This window comes from Panthera tigris, chromosome C1 (assembly GCF_018350195.1).
Source record: "Panthera tigris isolate Pti1 chromosome C1, P.tigris_Pti1_mat1.1, whole genome shotgun sequence".
Taxonomy (NCBI): domain Eukaryota; kingdom Metazoa; phylum Chordata; class Mammalia; order Carnivora; family Felidae; genus Panthera; species Panthera tigris.
In genome coordinates, this window is record NC_056667.1 from 101006100 (window position 1) to 101027107 (window position 21008).

The 21008-nt window shown below is 51.5% G+C and overlaps 1 protein-coding gene across 1 annotated transcript in view; it reads right to left on the reverse strand.

The window, feature by feature from the left end:
• TBX15 (T-box transcription factor 15) overlaps positions 1–12516 on the reverse strand; it is a 102069-nt gene extending 89553 nt beyond the window's left edge. The window contains exon 1 of the mRNA XM_042993884.1: positions 12312–12516. Coding sequence (XP_042849818.1) covers positions 12312–12516 — 205 coding nt within the window. The remainder of the gene's footprint in view (positions 1–12311) is intronic.
• Between the last annotated feature and the right edge of the window lie 8492 nt (positions 12517–21008).

Sequence of the window (21008 nt, forward strand, 5' to 3'; positions counted from 1 at the left end):
GGAGGGTCTAGATCAAGTTCAATATGTAGCCACATTTCAGACCCTGAGATTTCTGGGTATGAGAGTCAAAGAAAAGCAAGTCAGGTTGGGGTAGCAGCACATGCCATATTCCAAAGACCATGGTTCAGAAACTCCGCCCCGTATCACTGTGACACAGAGGCTTCCTCCAGCCTGTATGGAGAAGGCAGCTTTAGACAGAGACCCAGAAACTGTAAATGAGCTCTTTCTCATTTATGATTTAATAATTTCTGTTTGGGGGGGTGGAGAGCACAGGCAGCAAGCATAAATTTCCCTCTCCCCAGAGCACTGAAGAGTCATCTACAGGAGAAGTCAATGTTGTCTGGTGGCTAAGAGCACTGCAAGTTCTTTAATCTCATTGGGCCTCAATTTCTGCATCTATAAAATGGGGAAACACGTACCGCCCTCTGAGGACCATTGGGTGAATGCAATGAGAAAATGCGAATAAAACCATAAGCACAGTGCCTGGTACAAAGTGTACCCTTGATCCATAAAAGTGCTTCTTGGTTAGCACTGGGGGCACTCTGAGATAAGAGGATGTTTGTAAGATTGGGGAAGTACAGCAACAGCTGTCTTGGAGATGAAATGTGGTGTGCAGATCCGTTTGGAAGACTGAGACCTGAATTCCAGCCGGGACAGAGCAACTCCTTCCTCCTATGTATGGCCAGGCAGTGCCCGAGGGGACTGGGCTCCTTGAAGGAGGCCTTGGGAGGGATCTTCCCTCTGTTCCTCTTCCCCTGGGAATACACTTTCCCCCTCTGCTACCAGGAATCAATATAAACAAAGTCTGGGGTGTAACTAGTTTAAAAAAAAAAAAAAGTAAACGATCAAACCCAGGCTTCTGTTTTCTGGAAGGAAGAAAACTGCGAAACCGTGCCGCCAGATGTAAGTTCTAACACAACGGCTGGGGCTTCTGCTGTTTTTCTAAAAAAAGACTCCTCAGTCCCCTCTTCCTGACAGTCAGCTTAGTTATTACAGATTTTCCTTAAGTTTAGTCCCTTTACTCTTTTGGTTTGTAACTCAACCAAGCAACACCTACAAATCCTTTACTGCAGTCTCAATTAATTGATACAACTAGCTCATTTAACCCAAAAAAACCTTGAGGAACACAGGCTTTACAAACAAAAGCGTTATGAAAATGAATCTTCCTTATTTCCCATCTGATAAAACCTGACCATTTGGGGATTTCTGGGCTCCAGGTAGAAATATCAGAAACTAACCAGAGAAACATGCTTGTGTTTTTTCACTTCCCCACATCCAGAAAGGCCCCTCTGTCCTCTGCCAGAGCCCAATTCCTAGGGAGCTGGTAAAGCTGAGGTTCCCTGGCCCCCCCTTCCACCTACCCTCTCTTCCTACCGCATGCCAGACAGCTGGTCCTCACCCTTGAGGCCCTTTCTCCCTCCCTCAAATATTCACTCGGATGCTGGCTTTCTGCCCCAGCGGAACCCTAAACAGCAACAGCCCTCAAAGTTCTATTTGACTTCATTAGCCAGCCATTCGTACTCAGATTCTCCACTGTTTCTAACCATAGGCTATGCACCAAGTGCTGATCCCCTCCAAGTCCCAAACATCCCATTTAAAGCCAAAGACTGGGGGAGAGAGGTGGTGCCTGCTAGATTCACAATTTGCAACAATTTATTATCCAAACTGGTCACTGAGGTAATTACTATCAATTCACTTGATAGGAATATAGACACTGCTAAACCCTTTGTTCCTCTATGTGCACTAATTTAATCCTCACAACCACCTTTTGATGAATATGTTTATCATTACAACTTCATAGGTGCAGAAACTGGGGTTGGGAGAGATTAAGAAACTTGTCCAAGGTCATACAACTAGCAAGTGTTGGCATCAGGGGTCAGAAACGAGAGCTCAAAATCTGTATGGAATACCACACACACACACACACACACACACACACACACACACACATTCCATATATATAGTTGTATTTATTTGGAATATATGACTGTTACATACTGTGATTTAGAATACATGTATCATATAATAACATACAGCTATACTGTGTGAATTATTATATGTATTATATATAGGTATACATTATATTTTATTACTTTATATATAATATATAACAAATAACATAGGAAGCCAGATGGTACATAGTGTTCAACAAATAATGCTATTCATTACCATTATATATATATTAAGTGTTGCTCTGTGCCAGCCACTTGTGCTAGGCTCTAGACATACAAAAGCAATGAAAACAAGGTTCCTGCCCTTCAGCAGTATATTACAGGATGGCAGTGAGACAGGATGACCAGTAAATCCATAAGCTCCTTGATGACTCCAATCTACCTAAGGGCTGGGGCTGCAGAGAATGGAGACAGCAAATAAAAGTGGGGAGCTGTTGGGGCACCTGGGTGGTTCCATCGGTTGGGCGTCCGACTTTGGCTCAGGTCATGATCTCATAGTTTGTGGGTTCGAGCCCCACGTCTGGCTCTGTGCTGGCAGCTCAGAGCCTGGAGGCTGTTTCAGATTCTGTGTCTCCCTCTCTCTGCCTCTCCCCTGCTCACGCTCTGTGTCTCAAAAATAAATAAACATTAAAAAAAATTTTTTTAAGTGGGGAGCTGTCACTAGCCCAGCCATATAAGTCTAGGGGGAGAGACAGCCCCACAGAGAGAAATACAAGAAACCCTCCTAGGTGTGTGCTGAGCCCAGTTTTTTGTCTGACCCTGCCCTCAAGTTCAGCAGCTATGAATAGAGGTCTCCAACGCTAAGCTGTCTTCTGATCCATCTTGTTGACAAGCGTTTTGCCCGTTACTAAGTCATCCTTTTAGCATTCTCACATCTCTGCCAGATCAAGACCTCGGCTTAGCAGGCTAGACATGGAAAATAGTTACTAGTGCTTTCCATCAGGCTCAGAGAGTAATGAGGGGCAACTGATTTCCTTGGGGGGAGTGGAGGTCCCACTAACTCAATTTACTAGTGAAGTTGCTCTTCTCAGTCTGCCTTTTTCAAATCCAGAGTTTTTCCAGCTATTTCTGGGAATGGCACAAAAAAAATGTCCAAAGCATAAATAACTTATATTTCCTTTAAATACACTAATGCCATAGAACTCTCCCAGCAGGAGGGTCCTGGGCAGTCACACAAGCAACAATAGGTTACATCAAACAGAAAGGACTAGATCCAGAACTTCTGAACATGTGATATTAATCTAAAAACTTTTCAAGAGCCTTATGGAAGCTCTCAATTCTAGCTGTAAAAATCCTTTTCTGGTTGGGACGGGGGTCCTTGTGTTGCTATTACTATTACTTTCTACAATTGCAGTAATACTCCCCTTGTTCCAACAAAGGGATGAGTCCAGTGATAGCCAACGTACATTAGGAGAAAATGTTAGTATTTTTTTTTAAAAAGTTAACAGGATCACAGAATCTTCTAGCTAAAGGGGCCTTAGGGGCCTTTGAGCCTCATTTCACAAACCAGGAACTGAGTCCTCATCAGTGGCTATCAAACAACTTTGAAACGCTTTTTGCCACATCTGTATGTCTGCCTTTAGAACAAATATTCCTGGTTCCAGAAAAATAATGATAAAGCTAGCACTAGACTCTAGGTCTAATGTAAGCTAGTCGAGCCCTCTTCCTACCATAATGCATGGATATAATCTAGATTATGAGAGCCTGTGTTGAAAGCTTTGTAGTATAGTGAAGACTCATGGATAGCCACATAAGCAATTAAGGTTTCTGAAAAGTTCTGCAAGTCAGTATTTTTCTGCAAACTTGCTCATATGATTAATTTTCTCATAAATCCTTTTAATTCTAAATAGTGCATAGGTATATAAACCCTCCCTCAGCTTTCCTGCAAATAAATAAACAAACAAATAAATAAATAAATGTGTGTGTGTGTGTGTGTGTGTGTGTGTGTGTAAGGCTTCTAAATGGAGGAAGTTTGTCAAATCCAGAGAAAGTATTGCTATGCTCACAATCACTTATTGGCACAAATGCTTGCCCCTCCCTATGGTAAAAACCAATTCTGTACTTTTCAGGAGTAAGTACACAATCCCCGAACCACCCAAGTCCCCTAGCCCCTAGGTTACAATTCTGGGCCTTGGGGCCTGGTGTGATTGACACTTTGGCGCCTCAAGGGAAGACTTCCCTCTCAGCTCACACCGAGCTGTAGCAGGGAAGCTATTCCTGCGAACATAGTCCCCCAGTGACTAATAGGCATTTCTCAATCCACTTTGGAGAGATGGGCGGGGGTTTGTCGTTATTGCTGTTTTTTGTTGTTTCTTGTTTTGTTTTGTTTTTAGAAAAATAATTACCTGTTTTTAATCTCCAAGAATAGCGTAAAGGACAATTGTTTGCTGTCATTTTGTCTCGGCTGGGCAATGCCCGCTCTCCAGAGAGCAGGGACATCTCTACCCTCATGACCCTCTGAGGCACCCGGGGTCCCTGCGCTCCTCGAACCGACAGAATGCCTTTCCTTTTTAACAGACTAGCTATGATATTTACTGACCCTATTATTACCCATTTGGAAATGGTTAGGGATTAAAAGTTCTTCGGGCCGAAGGATTCTTGGTTTCTAATTGCTGATGTTTGAAGTCAGTTTGATTCCTTGGAAATTTGCTGAGCCTGATGAAAGCCAAGGCTCAAACTCCCCTCGGGGCGCGAGGTGGAAGATTCTTGGGTTCCGTTTGGGGTTTTTGTTTAGGGTTTTCTCCCCCTTGACTTTTTGCGAGGAGAAGGGGGCCTTCCCGATTGCCCCAGAGTCCCGCATTTCTCCAGGATGTAGCGGGAGCTAAGAAGGGTAGGGACACCCCTCGGGACTGCCAGCGGCGGCGCGCACCCGCCCGCGGGGACGGAGCCCCGAGCACCGGGGCCCGAGCCGGGGCGCGCGCACCGAGGCCCGGCCCGGACGCTCTTGACCCGGCCGCCGCTCCCGCCCCAGGGCGCCGCCGCGGCCCCGCTCTCTGAGTCGGGAAGGCCCCCCGAGCCGCCCCATCTTCCCCGGGATGGTTTCGCGGGAAGAGCTGGCCATCCCCAGTCAGTCCTCGCTGCAACTTCATCTGAATTTTTTTTTTTTTTCGAGAAAGAGAGAGGGAAAATATGGGCGTTTCAGCATACGTATAGGAAGTGGGGGGAGGGGAACAGGATGTGGGGGGAGGGGTGCGGGGGGACTACGGGGGTTTACCGGGGCTTCGACCATATCTTCGGGGCTGTGGGACAGCCGAGAAGGCAGCGGGTGGGTGTTGGAAGCAAGAATTTCGTGTCACCCTGTTGAGAACCACGCGGTGCAACACCAAGGCACCGGCTCGGTAATGACCCCTAATGATACCTTTCAAGGGAACTCTGCTCTCATCTGCAGTATTCCGGTTTTTAAAAGAAGGCTATATAGGATATTACGGGTGCAGTTCAGACTTGGGGGCTGTGTGGCAATTTGGAACCGGCTCATTTAGCCTCGGCAACTATTCTGAAGAAAATACAAGGGGACAGACACATAGGGAGAAGATTTTTGCACGTATCTCCTATGTTCTTAAGTGATTTCCCCCAAATCAAGTTTCTCTCGTTATTTCTATTAACCAGATTTCCCTTGGTGATTCCGTTAGCTCTCTGCATGGAAGAACATGAAATTATTCAATAGAAGTCAGCATTCTGCCCGTCTGAAATGAAGGTAGCATTCTTCACAAAATTAAATGCCAAAGTTAGTTAGAAAAAAACTTCCACTCTTACCGATCTTTTAAAAATTGCATCTGTACAGCCTCATTTTCTGCTGTTTTCTCTTAGACTTTGGTCAAAATGTTCACTTAATCTGGCAGTTAAGTGAAAATGCCAGTGCCCAGGAGCTTCCAGTCTGGGATTCTCTTGAACTGGCAAGTGAGTGATACGTACAGATGACAAAATTTCTGGCCTCCCCAAATTTTAGGTATTCCCAATTTTTTAACTGGCTCCACAAAAAAACAAGAGCAGTTTATTTTCTCTAATGTTTTTCTAATATTTCCTGAGATGTTATCTATGTGCCGTTCCGAGCTGTCAAGTTCACACATAAACTTGTGTATAATCACATACAGTTGTTTATATACTCTTTAATAAATTTTATACACTTCTGTATGAAGGGCATAGCTAAACATTGGCTGGTAAAAAGAGTATAGAATAGAGTATCAATTGCAAGGTCTATTTTCATTTCTGGTATCAAAAGCTCATCATCAGTTTGTAGTCAGCAAAATGTCCTGCCTCAAAGTGAAGCCATTAATGGCACTGCATAAATGTTGATTTGTCGTCACCAGTTGCTTAATTCCCCACCTCTTCCCATTTCACCTCCTGTCCTCCCTACTGAGTCTCATTTTCCATCCTGACACTTAGAGCAAGGGCCTCACTTAAATTAAGTAATGATTATCCTTGCCCAAAGACGTGTAAACAGACCCTAATTTATAAATTTGCTAATTGCCGTTCCCAGCGCAGACCCCTGAGTATCTCAGTCATACACGTATAAAATTCAAAGCTCACTAGAAACCAGAAAAGGCAAGGCAAAAATAAACCACATGGATGAGAGAAAGAAGGGGGGAAGATTTCACATTCCACCAGTTCCCTAGTTGTTTTTTTTTTTCCCCCCTGTGGAAAAATATCCCATAAGGTCAAAACTAGAAAACCACTTAAATATTCTCTCCTGCTGAACTAGTTTGTCTTTGTCTTTGGGGAGAAAAAAAGCAATAACCAGCTACCCACCCCCAGAACAATCATTAGATGGATTTCTGCATTTCCAGAAAGGAAAGTGGAATGCCAATCTGCTCTCTGCTCTTTATCCCTGTGGAATCTGCTCAGTTCAGTCTTGTTTTTGTTTTTAACTCTACAGTCACCTAGAGAAGGAACTTACAGATTTAAGAAGCAATGATTTTACTCCTGGGTGTGGGAAATAAACTTCTAACAGAGTCCATAATCGGGATCTCAAAAAAGTTCTCTCGTCTTATTAATATTACATTTTTTTGGCAATAGAGAGAACGATTGTGACAGACCTGGAATATTTCACTCTTTAATACTAGCGTTGCCCTTGGAGAGGCTTGGATGAACAAAACGTCTCAGGTCTTCTGAACCAAAACATATTTGTCTCTCTCTCCTTGTGGTCCAACATGAAGGATTAACGATGAGGGACTTGTTCCCATTAAACTCATGTCTGCACACACAAAGGAAATTATACAAATAAATGGGGGAACACAAACCGATCACTTTAATTTGGGCCCCTGGGTTAGGCATTTCACACCATTCTTCAATCACTCCTCACGTGCCGGGCGTATTAATTAGATTTTAAACTAATTTTTCTTTAATATTTAAAAGATGGTCGTGAGACCATTTGAAGTGATAGTGGGGGGCCAGAAAAACCGTAGCGGCTATGTGTCAATATAATTGCAATACGAATTCCATTATTAGAAATTTAATTCCCCCTTCCCCCTGCATGAACGTCACCCCGCGAACTTTCCTTTCCGGGAGTTTAACCTATAAAATCAGGAAACCTAAAAGTGTCCAGCTCTGAACCCAAAGAAAAATGTTCGATAAGAAACAGCGTTGGGTGGGGCGTGGAAGGAAGACACGAATTCAGAAGCGCTGCGCCCCTAGGCTGTGAGCTGATCTGTCACGTCCAGAAAAGCCTGCTCCCGGCGTTACACTTGCGGCGTACCAGTCTCCGAGCGGCAGAGGTGGGCGGCGGGGCCGGGCGAGGGGTCCCGCACCGCCCGTCCGCGAGAGACCGTTCCCCCGCACTTGCCTGTTACCCTCATCACAAGGACCGGTGAAGCGCTCGGGGGACACCGGTCGACCTGGCGGGGGGTGCAAAGCACAGCACACTCCGTCTGCCCCCCTTCCATCACATTCCAAACGCTGGGCATTAGGGTGTTTCCCCCATTCCTCGTCCTCCCCAATGCCCTCCAGCAGTTTGTTCCATCCACGGAATGCCGGGGGTTAGAACTGTTTCCTTCTTCCTGGGGGTGGGGGGCTTCTGTTGTGCCACTGCACCAGGGCTGGTGTTTTACACAGAACGCTCCAGAACCCTGCCCACCTCCCGCGAGCCCGTGCAGCGCGCTCTCCCAGCCCCGCGACCCAGCCAGCGTCCGACCACCTCGACCAAAGGGCGTCGGCGGCCCTCCTCGAACACACCCGTCCTCACCAGCCTGGGACGAATTCAGATCTCGCCTACCCCCTCACTCCCGTTCACGCAAGGTCACTCACCAAAGGCGCGGCCACCGCGGAAGGCCGTTTTGACTTGGCAGGAGAGAGCGTTGCGCATGTCCAGCAGGCACCACGCTTGGCTCATCCTCCGGGCCCAGGCCTGGCATCTTTGAGGCCTGCACCGGCGATGGGGCGAACGCACCGCTGAGGAACCAGTGTTCCTCGCCCCGGACTCTACCTCAGGCATACGCTTTGGCGTCCGGCCCGGCGCACCCCACACCCTTGCCCTGCGGTCCAAGCCCCGGCGTGCGCCCTGTCTGGTTCTTGCCCAGCACAAGCATACTCTCCCCACTGGCTTCAAACGCATCGCGTTTTCTCCATTACTTAAACGTCAGTGAAGAGTCACTTCCTCCGTTTTGACCCTGTGTTTCCCTATTGGGGATTGGGGGTGGGTGGAGGGGTGATGTCAGGATTAAAATCCTGGGAGTTTTACTCTGAGCAAACAAGCCATAAACTGGCAGCTTAATTCGCGTGAACAGCTGATCTCGGTAATTCGGAAGAAGAAAGGGCCCTGGGGCACCGCCCGGGCTGTTCCCGTCTCATTCCTCTAGGGATTGCGTAGATGGGTGCAGGGACCCCGCGAGCCTGATGCATGTGCACGTGCGCGCGGAGTGCGGCTCTGCACGCACGTTCTTGAGTGTGCCTGCTCTGTGTGCCCACCCGCGTACGCCGCCACCTTCTTAGGCCTCTGGAGCGCCACGGCTGCAAGGCATAGGGCCGCAGGCCCTGAAGGGGGAAATCCTTTCGCAGAAGGTTTGAATTATTTCGCTCCGCGGGAGACCGGACCTCGGCAGCACTCGGCTGTGGATTTGGGCGGGAAAAGGCCCATACTCGAGCTGGGGAAGCCGGGTGGAGCCGGGGCTGGGGTCCGAGCGCAGATGGCGCCGCCGCGTGCCTGAAATATACTTCTAAGGCCGCAGCCGGAGCAGCTGTTCCGGGCGATCCTGGCTCAAAAGTTTTCCCTGTTGCTGCTCGGTGAGAGGCGGAGGCAAGCAGGCCGGAGAGTCAGGCTCCTGGGAGACCCTCCCGAGCCCGCGGCGGCTGCGTCCTGGCGGCTTCTCCAAAGACGCGGAGTTCTGGCAATAATGAGGGCATCTCACAGGCCCTTCTCCAAGGCCCTTAGGGCCTCAGGGTCTTTCAGGACCAGCAGACTCGGTGGAAACGTTTGAAATACATACTGTGTGTCCTCTGATGTGTGAGCGCCCACGGCGCGCAGGCCGGGCTGGTCCCCCGCTGCTGCAGGTTGGCGCCCCAGGCTGCGGGGCGCTCGGCGCCAACTAAAGCCAGCTCTGTCCGGACGCGAAAAGAAAAACGGGCTGTGAAAAAGCAAAAGGCCACGTCTTTGAATAAAAGTTAAACATTAAAATCTGACCCTTGGGTTGTCTGAGGATCCTCGGATTTAAAGGCACGGACAGAGAAGGCTGGAAACGGAGGTCCCAGTCAGGGGGGCGGGGGGAGGGGAAGGGGGAAAATGATAAATAGAGTTGCTCTAGGCGGGTGTCCTGTGTATGTTTGCCTGTTTGTTTAATCCTTCCCCAAGCTCCGTGGCAATTTTGGTTTTGTTGTTGTCGTTTTTATCCCGGTTCCTGACTTATCACCGGCCTAGCGCAGTTGAGCCACGCAGCGGGTCCAGCCTGCTCTCTGTCCTAATCCGGGAAGAGAGTTTAAACAATTGGAGGCTAAGACCGGCATAGACACGGCCCTGGGCACAAACGGAGTCGCCTGTGCCCCCTCCCACCTCCACCACCATACACACACCTTTAAGGTGGCCCAGTCTGTTTGTGTTCGTTAGGGCGCTCTATTAGAGGAAAAAGAAAGAAAGGCCTACAGGGGACCCCAAGCCCTGGCCTTGCCTTCCACCACCATCCGGGCCCAGAGCCTGCAGCTCCGCCTCCTCCACTCCGGGGGCTGCCTAGGCTCCACGCTACCGCGCAGTTTTTCTGAAAGATCTTTTTTCTCTTCGTATGTCCGGTTCGTCAGAAAGCTTTGGCCACTAAAGGGGCTCCGACTTGGAGATCCCCTCGGCGCACCTCGCAGCGAGGCCCGGTTGGTAGCCGGCCCGGCATAAGGCCCGGGAGTGCTCTCCGCTTTCAGCTTCTTCCTTCCTCCCAGACCGTAGCCCCACAAACATATTTCGTTTTCTCTAATACAAAAGCACATTTTTTTTTCTTTTAAAAAAGAATGATACAGGAAAGGAAAACGGTCAACTGAGCTCTGTGTGACACAAAGTTCTAGATTAAGTCCTCACCCTCTGGCCCCCATACTGTGGGAGCGAGGGAACCGCATTCTGGACAACAGGCCCTCGCGTTTATGTCTCCGGGCTGGTCTCACCTTGCTCCAACCTTTTCTCTCCTCACTATGGCTGAAAAGAACGGCGATAAGAGAAAACTGCGAGTTGAGCCTCTGATTATGACCCCACGTGTTGGTCCTTTTGAACGTGCGACCCAAGATCAGCTCCGCAGTCCTGGCCCCCCTCCTTAAAGAAAAGTCCCCCGGACAAGGCATCTGCCACACGCAGTTAAGTAACTTCTGCCTTCCCACCGTTGGGAAAGTAAAATAAACTAACCTCCCGAATCGTGAATTGTCATGAGGCCTGAAAGAACTTCCACTAAACTGTGCGAAGGCCCGAGTGAGATTTTGACAATATATAAATGCGGTGAGGAAGTAGGGTCTGGCCAGAGATGGGAAGCACACATTAGCCACGCGTTCTTTTCTGGATTGCCCACACAGGGGTCCGCGTGGGCAAGCACCCGCATCCAAATACAGGGAAAGACTTGAGCGGACGAAATAAATCTCCCTTTTAATTTTCTTTTCATCGACTAATAAAAATAATTCCCCAGCACTAAACTCAAATACCGTAACGGGCCACAAGAACACGGAGAATTCATAAAACCCTGTCTCTGCAAGTCACACGCTAATCGCGTTATTATTAGCCTCAGGAGCATGGAAATTGAACTGTCACTGCCGAAAGAGAAAATGTAAGCGACAGCTGTCCCTCCTCGGGTCGGCCAGCTTTCCAGCCCCCAAGCCCCTGGGCCCCAAGCTCCGTCCCAGAGCTCTTCGACCCGTGGCCACCCCCATCCCTTTGCGGGCCGCCGCCCCCACCCTGGCTTTCCGCTTTCCGGCGCGCTGACCCAGGTTTATTCCCCAGCCCTAGCTGGTCAGCAGGAGCACCTCCAGAATGGCTACATAAGTCCTGGCTGGAAAGTTTCTGAAACCGCTAAACCCAAGCTGCGAGCGAGTGTGTGTGTGTGTGTGTGTGTGTGTGTGTGTGCGCGCGCGCGCAAGATTCTTCCGACAACAGCTGTTCCCCGGGGCTGTTTTGCACAGTTGAAATCTTGGCACTTAATACAGAACTTTAAGTTGTCTCCCCCCTCAACCACCCGCCCAGGTTTCTGCTAAAATACAGACACCGACATCCGCTCTGAGTTTTACGTGTTGTGTACATATAACGTGCACAGAAATTAATCGCACCGCTCCCCCCGCAATACACAGAGGTGTGGGCCCTGAAGAGTGGCCCAGGGCGCAGGGTGAGAGGTCTAACATACATTCTCTTTCCATAAACGCCAACGAAGTAGAAATATAATTATGCTCCGTTGTCGCCGGGGTAGGGGAAACACAACTTGAGTCCCAGGAAAGTTGGTGGGGGCAGGGCGAGGACCGAGGTCGAAAGCTAAATGGGACAAACCGGGCATTTCCCGAGACTGGGTATGGAGCCCGACAGCTCCGCGCCAGTCCTCTGGGGCTCTCAAAAGACAGTCCCAGCCCCTCTCCGCTCCCGCCGTCGCCTTCGATCTGCGCCCCTCCTTAACCCCAAGGGCCTGCGGCCGCTCAGCCGTGCACACCAGAACACTGCGCTCCGCTCCCAGAAGAGAAAGGGATGCGAGTGAGGCCTCCTTGCTTGAGGTTGGCGACGAAAATGCAAGGCTCAGTTCCCCCAAATTGCTTGCGGTGAATTTGGGGAAGGCTCAAGGCGTTTGCGCGAAGAAAAGGAAACCCGCGTTGGAGCAAGGCAGGGCGTCAGCGAGCAGGGCCTCCCTCCACACCGCTCCGCCCGCCCGCCGGCCGCCCGGCGTCCGCTCTCCGCCCGCCTCCCTCGGTCCGGTCCTGCGCACTCACCCGGGTGAGGCTCCAGGCCGTGCGCGGCCGCGTCCTCCGCGTCTCCGAGTGGGCCCGCGGGGCTCAGCGCCTCCATGGACAGGTCCAACCCCTTCTCCTCCCAGTCTCGCAGTTTCCGCTTTTTATTTGAGCCGATCAAGGCTTCAACGGAGAAGGCATGTGCTCGCGAGCTCAGGGCGACTGCAGATCTTCTCCTTTCACTCATCTTAGCCGCCCGCACCCCGGCCTCCGCTCGCCCCCGCTACTGAGGGAGCAGCCCGCGCCCTCACGCTCCGAGCGCCCGCCGGGCCGGGCCCGGGAGAGGCGGCGGCGCGGCGGCCGAGACTGAGGCGGCGGCCCTGCGGGTCCCCGGCACCCTCCCCCTGCGTCCTCCCCCGCCCTCCGCCGCCGCGGGTCGGACCGGCGCCCCTAGCTGCCCCAGCCGCTAGGAACGAGCGCCCGGAGCGCCGCCCGCTCGCAGCATGAGCGCCCGAGTCCTGCTTCCCACCCTACCCGGGCAGGCGCTCACAGGCTGTGCAGACTGGACTTCATCTTTTTTTTATTCTCTCTCTCTCTCTCTCTCTCTCTCTCTCTCTCTCTCTCTCTCTCTCCTCCCTCTCCCTCTCTCTCCTCCCTCTCCCTCTTCCTCTCTTGGTCTTCCCGTCCTCCCTCTGATCCAAACTTCTGGGAAACTTTTTTTCTAAATTCCTCCCTTCACGAGGAGCTGGGGGCAGGCGGTGCGCTCCTGTCCGAGGGGCGAGGGAGAGGGAGGGGGAGGAAGAGAAAGACTGAGGGGAAAAAAAGCCAGCCCCCGACCAATGGCGAGGAGGGAACAGGAGAAACCCTGAGAGCGCGGGCCAATGAGAGGAGGGGAGAGACTGAGGCTCGGGCCAAGGCTCCGCGCCGGTAGTCCCGGGGATGCTCCAGGGCCCACTTTAACCCCTGGCTTCCCGGTCCCCCACGGGTTCTTCGTGGGGGAGGGAGGAGAGCTGGAAGTCGAGGTCTGATCTGTGCCGGTCCAAACTCCTGCAAGTCCCAAATCCGTATCTTTTCCTTCCAAATCTGATAGGTCTCATAGATGCTGCAAGCTCAGAGTCATTTAAATTACCAATCTGGATTTCGGGGGCTCTCAACCTGTCCAAAAACACCAGAAAACGCTTCTGATAATCTCGCTCCTGCTCCCAGATGCTATTAGCTTTCCTGGTTCTGCCCGGATTTCGCCACACAGGTTATTTTCCTGTCGTACGATTTCCAATCAACTCTGGCTAAGGCAAAACGAAAGAAACAAACAAAGACGCCCCCGTTACTATCCAGGGTCTTGTAATTGGAAATCTAGAGATCGCTTCCTCCTTCCAGTGCTACCTGGCGGAGAAGAAGACGTATGCTCGCTCAAAGCAAAAGGCCAGCCGTGGGGCGCCCGGCTTACCGCGCGCTGCGAAGCCTTACCCCGACTGGGCCCGCACGCAGCAAATGCTTGCCTTCGCTTCGGCGTGGATGCTGATCTGAGCTTCGCCGGCTCGGGGCGCTTGTTCTGGAGAACCCACGGAGAGGGGCTGGGCGAGGGCAGCCAGTAACTTTGACAGCGGAGGAGCTTTTTCAGAATACCCTTCAAATCTGATCATCTCGGGAACCAGGCTCTCCCCGCCAGCTGATCCTCCCTCCACCCTTTAAAAAAAAAAAAAATCTTTCAGGATAGTGCGGTCGTCAGGGATTCCTATGGAACTTACAATCCAGCACTGAGGCCATTCTCATTTCCCACACCCGCCCTCCTGGGTTACGCTGCTGGTCGAGGGCCGACGGAGACCCCAAGCGGATCCCAACGCACAGCCGTTTCAGTGGGCCGAGAAGTTGATCCTGCCAAGCAGAAAAAAAAGGTCTCGGATTTCGCGGGCGACGGCCTAGCCACAGCCCGATCTTCCCGTCCCAATGCCCTGGTGGAGACGCTTCTGTCCCAGGGCGAAGAGGCAGGAAAGAGCCAGCTCTCGGTTCGAGCGACAGACGGAAGAGAGAGGCTCAGCAGATAGGTCTCGACGACAGCCAGGCCCTGAGTACAGTCAGCAAGCCCTAGGGCAGGGGGGCCCATTGCGTGCCACCGGCCCCCCAAGAACAAGCGCCCATCTGTCTTTCCACCTTGGGGCGAGAAGGGAGGGCCTGTGGGGCCTCTGAAATGCCACATTACCCCTCCTGACCGAAGGGTGAATCTAGTCCTTGATATTACACTTAGAAGCGCTCCGGTGCTGGAGGCATCGGCAGTGTCATGAATGTACCTTGGGCCTCTTCAGAGGAAAACAGAAAAGAACACTTTTGGAGCCCCCTCAAATTGGGCTCCAGCCAGACTAGAGGAAGCTAGTGGCGCAGCAAATCCAGGAAGAAAAATGGAAAAGCCATGGGATGTGTGCGGTTCAGCCACGCTTGGCCTCCGGTGACAACACAATCACTACTACTGGGCCTCAGCAACAGAGCTGGAGACAAGGGCAGGCCCCAAGCACGCAGTTACCTTCTCCTGGCAGCTCAGACCTCTCTTAAGGCTCCCGATTCTGGTGTGACTGCCCCTGGCTGGGGTCTGATGGGACCAGGCCCAGTGGGGTCGACGGGGCCAAACTCTATTCCTTCCCAGCGTTTTCCTCTTCTCCATCCCTCTGGCAGCCTCTTGCCTTGACCTTCTCTCACAGACCTAGTTTGGATTGAGAAGTAGCTGCACCCTAGGCCATACACTCTCCCCGAGGCTGTGAAAGTTTCTCAAAAAAAGAACTTTTGGTTTACTCACATACTGACGTGCAGGCCCAGAAAGCCTGCACAATGTAGGTGCCCATACACACACGTGGTAGAGACACGCATGGAGAAGAGAGCAATGGCTTCAATGGCATGCATCTACACCTCACCCCAAAGCCTTCGCTCCGCATAGAGTTCTTAGAGGACCCCCCACATGTAGGTGGCCACACCTCTATTATATATTCATATATCCTAGAATTGTGGGTTAGGCCATTAAAATAAATCAGATGGTAATGAAGCCAGGTTGTTTTGGATCTGTCAGGAAAACAGGAATTTTCCTCTAGGTAAAAGGGAGGGGCAGGAATATTTCCTTTTTGTGACAGTAGGGGTCAATCTAAGGTGCTTTGTGGTTTCCTCCATGCCCCCCACCCCACGCCCAGGGGCATGCAGTCCTTGGTTCACGACCCCGTACTGATGGGGAAGAAGGCCTGGGACAATCTTAAGCAGGATGGTTTAATGTCTATGAAGTGTATAAATTTATGTGATTGGGGAGAAGAAGAAAAAGAGGTTTGGGGGGATTGAATGCAAAAATCTGGGAGTGTGCATTTTCCTCCCCTCATTATATCAGTGTTTTCAAAATCTCATTACCCAGTTTCTCTCTTCTTCAACCTTTAGGAATAGAAGTGGGGCACCCAGCGTCTGAGGCTAACTCCTGAGGCAGTCCCCAGATTTCCCAGCCAACAACCTTGGGTCTTGGGTGGAGTCTACGGGTAGATTTCAGGCCTGAAGCTGATGGCAAAGGAACAAGCTGGAGCCCGCCCCCCCACCCCATCCCCTGCAGGGTCCCCAAGAGGCAGAGGTTATTCAGCACTGGAGGAGTCAGAGGGGATTGAGGGGGAATGGGGAAGAGAAGCTTACTGACTACCGGTAGGGACAGATGGGAAATGGGTGCCTGGTCCTAGCCTTGACAGGAGGAAAGCCAAGAAGGAAAAGGCAGCGTGATGACTGCTCACCTATAATTGACCATGTCCGGATATTTTGATTTTTCAAAGGAACACCAGAGTTCTGCAGTATAAAGACAGGAGTCCTGGAAACACAGCTCCTGCACTGCCCCCCCCCCCCACGAAGCAGTCTTCCTCCGGTTTCTCCCCACTAAATACCACCCTAAGTCCCACTCCTGCTAATGCCTCAATACAAGGTGATCTGTGTGATGTTGCAGTCTTGAGTAATTGAAAACAATGTTAAAAACGGTTGCCAGCAGGACATGTTAGTGTGCCCTTAAACACGTGGGCAGGACACTCTGTTGGGGGGAGGCAATTACAATGAATTGAGCCTGTCTAGGCACTAGATATAAAACATTATGAGGCGACTATGGGGTGGGAGGTGACCCTCCGGACTCCAAGGCAGGTGAAGCCTAGCTGAAAGTCCCCTTCAGCTCTAAACTGTGACCTCAGGCAAGTTGATGAATGACCGGTGCCTCAGTTTCCCTGTGGGCAGAGTGAAGGAGTCCTAAATACTTTACAATTAGGCAAAGCAGGCAAGATAATCGGTGGGAGGCGGAACAGACCTGAGGTGTTATGGTTGCTGTGACCGCCTCTTCGGGGAATATGAGGCCAACGTACCCACTTTTCACTTCTTCTTCCAAATTGGCGCCCAGTTACAGGGTGGCAAAACTGGCCTGGAGCCCTCGGGGAGGGCGTGTGAGGGGGTCGGTTTCTAGAAACGCCTGCCCGCTGGCAGGCCCGCTCCGGTAGACCGCATCTCGAGTCTCTGGGTTGGTTCAGGTTGCCAGGAGCTTCGGGACCGGCGTGCGTCGTTGACTGTTCAACAACCCCCTCACACTTTTTAAAATAAATGTCCGTGGGGGCGAAAGGGTCTTTAATGATGTTTTTTTGTTTTCGCGAAATAAAATCTTTTGTTTTTATTTTAAACCAGCAGCGTGCCCACCTCTTGGTCCTTCCAGATGTTTGCAATAAAATCGCAGGTTTTGCCTTTGGGACTGGAAATAAAATTTAACGGCCTTCACCCTGTAATTATTCTCTTAGCTCGCCCTTCATAAATTTATCTGCTTTCTATCGGCGTTGGGGTAGGGGGCGAGCGAAAGGGGAGAAAGCCCCGATTTTATACTCGTGACTATAAAAAAGCGCCACCCGGTTTCCTCGCCTTCGGCGGCCGTGGTGTAACCGGGAGAGCCTGGCCCGGCGAGCGGCAACATTGCGCTATTGTTCGCCGCCTTCGGTCTGCGCAGGAGCTGGGCCCCTCCACAAAGGGGGCCTTGTGTGGCCTTGCCCGGAGCGGCCGCGCCCAGGAGGCGAGGAAATCCTGTTCCCCCAGGCCCAGCGCCTCTTTTCCCCGGGCGAGTCGCGCAACCCGGCCGCCGGACCTTCGCCTTGAGCTTGCCCCCGCCGTGGGGGCAGCCGGCTCCTGCCCTGCCAGCCTTCGCAGGAAGCGAAACCTCGAGCCTGCGCTGAGCCCACGGAGGGTGAGGGAGGAGCCAGCCTCCGGGTACCTAGGCGCTAGGAAAGGCAAGCTCGGGGCGTGAGGCTAGGAGGCTTCCCGGAAGGCCCTCCTGCCCCTTGCCTTCGCCCTGCTCGGCCTGGGCTGCAAGGCAACATCCCAGCACCCTCCTGAGCTCAGGGCCGATTGGCTACCTGAGGCAACCAACCCAAGGTTAGCAGATTTTGAGGACACCCGCGCGCACCCCCAAATAAACGTGGGTACATCGGTAACTGCTATGTACTTGTATAGGAAGTTTGTAAGCACAAGGTTCGTGCATCTATTTTGCACCATCATGACTGTACGGAGCCATGGTTGTATCTGTTACGGAGTGCCGCTGCATGCATGTACGCACATGCCTTTCTAAAATCCAACACGCACGTAGAAACGCAGCATCACGCACAGCCATATGGGGAAGCATTTGGGCCACACACTCAGCTAGCCCCGAAGTCTGCAGAAATCTACCGGGATTCTGCCTCTCCTTCCCAACTCCACAGCTCCCTTGAGCTCTCCCCGGCCTCCAGAAGCTTAACCCACACGGCTGTCCCCACAACCTCCTCCTTCATCTGCCGTGGAGCTTCATCTGTGGTGAAGATCACTTAGGGGACAAAAGAAGGGGAAAATGATGAGCACCCAGCCTCGAGGCCTCAACCCTTGGGAAAGCTACCCAGTGCCGGGGAGAGACCAGGGGGTTCCCAAAGCCCTGAAGACCCAACAGGGACTGAAAGATGGGTCAGTGAGAAATGGCACCTAGCAGGGATAGCAGTGTTTTGTCGAGTTTTGTTTTTAATTGCATGCAGCCCCTTTGACCCTTCAGCCAGCTTGCCTCCACCGGAACGCCAAACCTCAGGAGCCAGATGCTTCCCAGGCAGAAGATTCTTTTGAGTTCTTTCTGATCCATGGTCTCCCCGCTCTTCCAGGTTTGCCCCTAAATGTGACCCCATCTCTCTCTTCCTGCTGGTTTTTGCAGGTGCATGGCTGAGCAAGGTTAAGACTTCACTTTGGTTTTTCCACTGAGAGGAAGGATTATCTAAAGCTTATGGGGGTGAAGGGGGGAGAAGCCCCAGGCCCTACAGTGGAACACAGTGGGCCAGAGCCCTGAAACCTAAAGAGGATACCAGAGGTTCCTGGGCTCGGGGTTGGGGACTGAGTGAGGAGGGCACCGAAATAGGGCCCGCCCACGACAACCACCAGCTAAAGGCTTTTTTTTTTTTTTTTTTTTTTTTTTTGCCAGAAGTGTGTTTGGATTTCACTTGTCACTAATAAAAATTGGCCACCCAGGAGCAAAACGTCCTTGGTAGAACTAGGCAAGCCGGCTGGGCCTGAGCCGGCACCGGCTAAGCTGACAAGTAGATTTTTACAGCCTCCTTATGGATCAATCTCTCCCTCTTCAGGAGTGAGGAACGAATTGTCCATTACACAAAGAGTGGAAAAACAGCTCTCTGACCGCACAGCTCCAAGGAGCGGTTGGGGAATTAAATCCTGCAAAGGTAGGGCCAGACCTACGCTTGCTTCTGCCCCCCGGCTGGGGAAGCAGGAGCTGGGGAGAGGCGTGTGAGCTAGGTCACAGGAGGCTTTTTATTCGTGTTGGTCCATAATTCATAAGCCGCCTCCTTCCACCCTTCTTGAGTGAAACCAAATCAAAAGGGGTGGAAAAATATCCAGAACTCATGAGTGATGTGCATCACATCCCTGGTGACTTGGAAGGGAGCTGGCATAGAGAGATTACCAACACGGGGAGCCCCATTGTCCCAGCAAAGGAGCCTTGAAAAGATATGTGTATGTATGTGTATATATGTATACACATATATACACACATATGTGTTATTATATGTTATGATTATATATAAAACATATACCATATCATATAAGACTAATTACAAATACATGCATATATATAGTTCTCTCTCTCTCTCTCTCTCTCTCTCTATATATATATATATATATACTATATGCTCTACTATATGTTCTACTATATATATAGTTGTCTATTCCAGTGGTCTTTCAGAGCAAAGACACACGATGGGTGTCTGTGGAGAGGCCAACACTGCCCGTTACAGGGCCTACCGCTGGGGATGGGGGAAGCAGTCCCACGCTGGAGGCATTCAAACAGCCGCAGGAGGCATTGCACTCTGGCTCACAGCCAAGTACCCCAAAAAGCCAGGGGCAAGGAAAGCTATCTATCCCTAATCAGGAAAAATATTTGCTTAACTTTACATACTTTCCAAACACTTCACAGGACAGCCCACAGATCCAGGCAAATGAAGGCGCTGCCCGGGCAGAACAAACAGGTGCGTCCATAGTCGCCCAGAGCTCAGTTGTGTCTGCAGCACCAAAGGCCCAAGAGGTTTGGGGATTCGGCGGGGCAGCAGCAGAGAGCAGTGGCACCAGGGTGGGTCATGGCACCACTGACACCTGCCCCCAGTGCTGCTGTTCTCGAGATTGCTTTCGCAGGAAATGAGAACCTCTGACCCAACTCGAAAAACAGCAGAGGCATTGCCATCCAGAGGCCCCCACTTCCAGGAAAATCAGAGAGAAAAGATAAGAAGCATGTATTTCCACAGTCTTCCTCTCACGCCATCAGATCTCATTTTGTATCTCCTCTCTTTCTATTCTGCACCACTTACAAAGGACTAATATTAACTGAGCCTTTTTTACTTTGTGGCAGGCCCTGTGCTAAGCGTGTTACATAAACTAACCCATTCCACCCACTTCAAGTTCTGTGAACCAAGAACTAGTGTTACCAGGCCCATTTTACAGGGGAGAAAACTGAGGCACAAAGGGGTTAAATAACTTGGCCTGGGTCTCACAGCTTTCAGTGCAGGTATTATAGCTCTAGAGCCAGAATGCTTAATCCCTATACCCACAGCCTCTCTGGGTGCAATTCACACACCCAGTTTGTCTCTGCCCTGAAGTGACCCCGGCTAAGGGGGCAGGGGTGGGGAAGACGGCACCGATAGAGTTGGCTTACAGAGGTAGAAAAAAGCCCACCCCATCTGAAATGTACACAGAAGGCCTTCTCAGCCTGAGCGCAGCAACCCTGTGAGCAAGGAGATAAAAGGACCTCCATCTGGTCTTTCCCGGGGATGAAACGCAACGGGTGCTGAACAGAGAAGATAAAACACCACCAGCCACGCGGGATGGGAATCGGGAGCTGCCGTCTCTGGCGGGGCTCAGTCAACTAAGATGAAGCTGCCAAGCTCCGGTGGGCGCCCGTGGCTTCTCCGCAGGACCGGCCTCAAGCGGATGTCTCCCTCCGACTTGCCAGCCCCCGACCTTCCCTCCTGGCGCGGCCCAGACGGCCAGGGCGGCTTCGCTTTAGCGCCATAGGCTTTTAAAGCTCGGATCCTTTATTGGTCCAACCCCCTCAAACCACCTATTCCTTGAAGGCTTCCTGCCTGCACACCGCCTGCCCCTCCCCCAGGCGCACATCTCCCATAAGACACTTCGGGGGCAGGGGATGGTAACTGCTCAATTAGGAGGCAGCAGAGCCCCCCACCCCCCACCCCG